Here is a 5,881-nt window from a genome sequence, read left to right as displayed (position 1 = left end):
CACAAGATTCTTCAAAAATCTGACAAAACGATAAAATAATTAACATCAAAGCATACAGAAACACAAACAACACAACATCAACAACAACATCAACACAAACAACAACATCAACAACGCAAGAACGCCATGAAAGAGAATTGCATTATTAAAAAAAGGTAACACGAAAGTGAAGCATAAAACAACAGGCATAACAAAATTATCGGTTAAAAACGTTTCAGTAAATTTTTTATCAGTCTCTCGAACTATGTATTTATAACGAACGTGGTTGTAAATAATGAAAAGAGAAGGAAAATATTACGTAATAAAATTTTTTCATGCTATAGTACGTTAAAATAGATTGCATAAAAAAACTCCATATCTGTACTCTCGTCTATGTGATTTCCCAAGAATGATTTTTTTTTTCATAATTAATCACTTCACTAAAAAAACTTGAAAATTATTCATGTGAACGTCTGTCAAATAAAATTTATTAAAGTGCGTTTTGGGAGATTTTATTGAAATTGAATGAATCAGAACGAGTTAGCAAGCTGAAATATCAAGCAGTATACAATTATACATACATACCTTACTTATACTACTGACAAAAAAAAACCAGCTATAACCCTACGGAATTATATTCAACTGTAACACACACACACATGTGTGTATGAGTGTGGGTGTGTATGTGCGTGTATGTGAAGTGTATGTGTGCGGATTGGTTTAAACACAATTTATATAAATAGCAGAAACATTGCAGAACATGGTTTTCGTCTGCGTCGTTTAAAAAGACTTCGCTGGTTTACGTTGAGCGCTAATTCAAAACGTGTCTAAACAAAAGATATTAGTATGTTTTTATTTAAATTATATTTATTATTAATTGATTTGAAAGTTATGGCAGCCCTCAAGTTGCCCGTACTCAAGTTTATGCTAGACATATATACAAAATTAGACCCAATAAAATCGACGGATATGACGTCACTAACACCGACAACGACAACATTTCAGCCACAAAAATAAAAGCAAAAACGTAAAAAAAACAACACCGACAAAAGCAACCACAAAAACAACAAAACCATCAAAAACAACAACAACAACAACAGATCATTATTGGCTTGCCGATTGAGACCAACCTTAACGAAGTTCTGGTGAGCATCAGCTATAAAGTATTTGAGTTGAACCAACAAAAGGACGCCGAAGAGTTTCTCAGCTGTATACTGAACAAGATGCACGAGAAACTGATCGACCTGGGCCTCCAGAAAAATGATTTCGAAACAACATTCTTCAACAACTTTAAGGATCATTATCATGACGGCGATGATGATGATTATGATTGCCATTTGCACAACAATGGCGGTGATGATGATGATTATGTTTATGGTGACGATGGTAATTGTTGGCAGTAGGCCAAATCCAGAAGCAAGATGGCCAACACCGTCGATCCCCCGATGATGGAGAGGTCTGCTATCTCGGACATCTTCCGAGGGCAGGTGGCTTACCTGCTGGAGTGCCCCGGGCAGAAAAATTTCATCACCCTACAGCCGTTTATCACGGTGCAGTTAGACGTTCAGCACCAATCGGTGACGTCGGCTCAGAAAGCGCTAAGAAAATTTGTCGCTAGGGAAACCGTAAAACTAATTACACCAACTCCTCAAATATGAAAGTTGACGCCACAAAACGTACCTTGTTTGATGTGCTGCCGAAGGTTCTCTTACTGCATTTTAAGTGGTTTAACAACGACGCCAAAAGAGAACTGCTTAAAAACACCAAGCAGTTTTATCTAGATGAATGTCTGGAAATACAAAACGACTAAACGACTCAATAACCCGGCACTCCAGCAGAAGAATGGCTGCCCACATGACGAAGTATGAACTGTTCGCCGTGGTGACGCACGTTGCGTCGCTAGCCATAGGCGGCCACTACTACACCGACGCCTTCCACAGGGGGTACATGCAGTGTGGCTAAGATACAACGACGAAAAGATTGATAAGGTGAAAATGACACAATCCGTGTCGTCGTCATCTTTTATTTGAAGATGTTATTATTATTGTTGTTGTATGATCATGTATTACCATGCAAAATTTATCATTACCATTGTCATCAACCTATGTTATAATAAACACATAGCTCAAACAAAGAATCAATTAATTAAGAAGGTAGTAAAATTAACAAAGTCAATAATAATAAGATTTCCAATTGCCCGTTGTTTAATACTTATTATCGGATGTATTTGTTCAATGAGTATTATTTCGGTTTGTCGTAAATTATAATAGTTGTTATTGTAATGTAAGATTTCGACATTGTGTTCCAAGATTAGTCTAGTAATTTTAGTTTTGTGATTCTCTTTTATGGGATTCTTTATTGAACCAGTTTGTACGTGCATCGTGAGTCTTCTCGATAATTTAGTCGTCATCATACCAATATTTTCGGAATTATGGTGCCCACACTCACCAATATTACACTACAATATTACATATTAGATGGCCATGATCCATTATCGATTCTGGTTTACTAGTGCAGTTGTTTTTCATAACAAGAGATGACGTTCTTTGGTTGGAGTAGTATATTCGTAGTTTAATACTATCGTTTTCGTTGGTAGCTTGGACGTTATTTTTATGATTCTTTTTATGATTTGTTCATCCTGTTCGAAAGCGGTTGACATGTGATTTTTTAATTGCATTGCAATGTTATTTTTGTTACTATTGTTGGTTGCAACTTGTTGTTGCTGATATTTTCTCCTTTGCGTTCTATTATTTTTTAGATCATGGAATTTTTTTATCCATTATCAATGAGTAGTTCAGTAATTCTACCTAGTTCTGTTCTCTTGCTTCCGATATAAAAAAAAAAGTGCATATAGACTCGGTTTACAAAGACAGAGATCGCGCTCTCAAATTTGTCAAAATTCACTATTGCCATTGAGTCATAAACCTTTGTTTGTTGCTTTGGTGTATACTGAGGTATTAAATTCTTTTTGCACATTTTGTATTAGTACTTTTAGAAATGGTATTTTATTGTCAGTTAATTTTTTCATTGTAAGCTTTTTTAGATATGTCCAACATAGAAGTTTGCGAAGAGTACTCCCAATGGAGAGCCCATTGCTACACCGTCTATTTGCTGATAGAATGTGTAACGCAAGAAAGCATCAGGACTGGTTTGATGAGAATCGACCTGACATTCTTGATCTTTTGCAAACAAAGAATAAAGCCCATAAACATAAGCTCAGCAACCAAGACTCACCAAGTCTTAATCTTGCATGGAAAGAATCACGTACAAAGGTTCGGCGATTTGTGGGCAGAGGAAGCTAAGGAACTACAAAAATTAGCGGATACAAAAAATACTCAAAAATTTTACGATTCTCTCGAGTCCGTCGATGGACCGGCCCAGTACTCTGTTCATTCAGTTAAGTCAAAAGATGGTCTTGCAGTGATCAGAGACCTTGAGGGAATCTTATCATGCTAGGCCGAGCTGTGTATCATGTTGAACTGTGTCGACCCGGTGGACCCGACATTCATAGAAGCCCTTCCAAAACTCCAGGCTGTTGCTGAACTTGATAGCCCTCCTACACTCGATGTCAGCCGCCAAGGAAATGAAATATAACAAAACGGCAAGACCTGACGTCATTCCCGCAGAGATATACAAATATGGCGGTCACCATCTAGGCCAGCAGCTGCATAATTTCATTCCTCGAATGTGGACCAGTGGCATAGTACCACAACAATGGAAGGATCTAAACATCATTATCATCATTGTCAACAACATCATCATCATTATCAACAACGTCATCATCATCATCATCATAGTCCTCAGTGTCAACATCATCGTCGTCGTCGTCATCATTGCAAGGATAGGAATGAAATTTTTTGCTAAAAATAGAAGGTCGTATATTACAATTAAATGTGTTAACATGTTGATGAGATGCAAATACAATGCCAGAGCTAACAACAATACGAAAAATAATAATAATAGAAGCAGCAGAAACAACAACAATAATAAAATAATAACAACAATATTATTATCATTATTAAACTGTATAACAATAAATAATAATAATAACAATAATGTTAAATACAAACAAGAGCGATAATTAAATTGCATAGTAAACATCGACTAACGCAATAAGGTAAGGGCAACAAATTATAAAATAATAAAAATCCGATTAAAGAAAAAAGCAACAATGATAGTACAAATAATAATAACAACAGCATCATCAACAACCATAACAAAATGGTCAACAATCATAAAAACACTTTCACAGCAATAGCATAATAAAAATAATAATAATAAAAATAGAAATAATACAAAGAAAATTATCTTTGTAGCGCCGATAAACAGAAAACATAGACACTGCAATAAAAAGCCAACGACAGATTCTAGTACCACATTCTAGTACCACAACTACTACTGGCCTTAACATTACCACCACCACCATTACTACTACTACTACTATTACTACTACTACTACCACTACTACTACTACTACTACTATTACTACTACTACTACTACTGAAATAGCTGCTACCACATTCACTACAACAACAACTACTACTACTATTTACTATTACTACTACTTCTACTAGTACGATGATGACGACGACGAGGATGATTATTACTATTCATACAATCATACAACTATTTCTACTACTACATTATCACAACTACAACTAATACTATTATTATTTTATTATTATTATTATTATTACTAATACTACTATAACAACTACTTCTACTGTTGCTACTGATTTTACTACTATCAACGCTACAAATATTTCTAAAACCATTATATCTATTTGAAGTAGTGAATTTCACACAGTAATATGACATAGTAAATTTTAGCGCGTGTTAGTATTTTTAATGCTGTTATATCAAACTTTGATCACTAACACTACTTACATTAAATTGTGACATTAATTCATTCATAAATTCATTAGTAATTAATATTAATATGCCGTCGATAAAAATAAAACTTACTAATAAGTTAAAGTTTAGAAATGCAACTACCACCATATCGTTACCAGAATTCGGTACTGATAATATATGTTTATTCATTTTTAGTTTATTAATTCAATCATTTAATCATTCATCTACTAATTCAGGGATTTTTCTCTAATTCCATATCTACCTACAATTCCATGATATTAACTTAGAGGCATAATATACGTAGTGGTGTATCAAAAGAAAATAAGCGCTATAAAATATGTTTGGGGATAATTTGCATAGAAGTTGTACAGTTAGGCTGTCGTAATTACAACATTATCGTCATCATCATCATGACAACATTATCGTCAACGTCATCATTATGACATCATCGTCACATCATCATCATTATAACATTATCGTCATCATCATCATTATAACATTATCGTCAACGTCATCATTATGACATCATCGTCACATCATCATCATTATAACATTATCGTCATCATCATCATTATAACATTATCGTCAACGTCATCATTATGACGTCATCGTCACATCATTATAACATTATTGTCATCATCACCATTTTAACATTATCGTCATCATCATCATTACAACATTATCGTCATCATCATCATGACAACATTATCGTCAACGTCATCATTATGACATCATCGTCACATCATCATCATTATAACATTATCGTCATCATCATCATGACAACATCATCATCATCACCATCATTGTCGTCGTCGTCTTCGTTATTCACGTTTTTATATGACACTTGTGATAATTATATTATATTATTTTAAATAATAATAAGAAGTAGTTGTAGTAGTAGTAGTAGTAGTAGTAGTAGTAGTAGTAGTAGTATTAGTAGTAGTAGTAGTGGCAGGTATGGCAGAAACAGTAGTAGTGGTGGTAGTAGCAATAGTAGTAGTAATAGTTATAATAGTAGCAGAAAAAGCAGTTGAAGTAGTTGTATTAG

The 5,881-nt window shown here is 34.1% G+C and overlaps 1 protein-coding gene across 1 annotated transcript; it reads left to right on the top strand.

Annotated features, from left to right (window-relative positions):
* Positions 1-1,400: 1,400 nt before the first annotated feature.
* HELRODRAFT_160505 (hypothetical protein) lies at positions 1,401-3,824 on the top strand (the record flags this gene model as incomplete). The annotated part of the gene is made up of 5 exons (XM_009017460.1): positions 1,401-1,534; positions 1,815-1,922; positions 3,174-3,359; positions 3,511-3,682; positions 3,777-3,824. 5 exons carry the CDS (start codon positions 1,401-1,403, stop codon positions 3,822-3,824), a joined length of 648 nt encoding a protein of 215 aa, XP_009015708.1.
* Between the last annotated feature and the right edge of the window lie 2,057 nt (positions 3,825-5,881).

Source organism: Helobdella robusta, assembly GCF_000326865.2.
Source record: "Helobdella robusta unplaced genomic scaffold HELROscaffold_2, whole genome shotgun sequence".
Taxonomy (NCBI): Eukaryota; Metazoa; Annelida; class Clitellata; order Rhynchobdellida; family Glossiphoniidae; genus Helobdella; species Helobdella robusta.
Note: the sequence above shows the minus strand (reverse complement) of the source record. Positions and strands in the feature narration are given on the sequence as shown.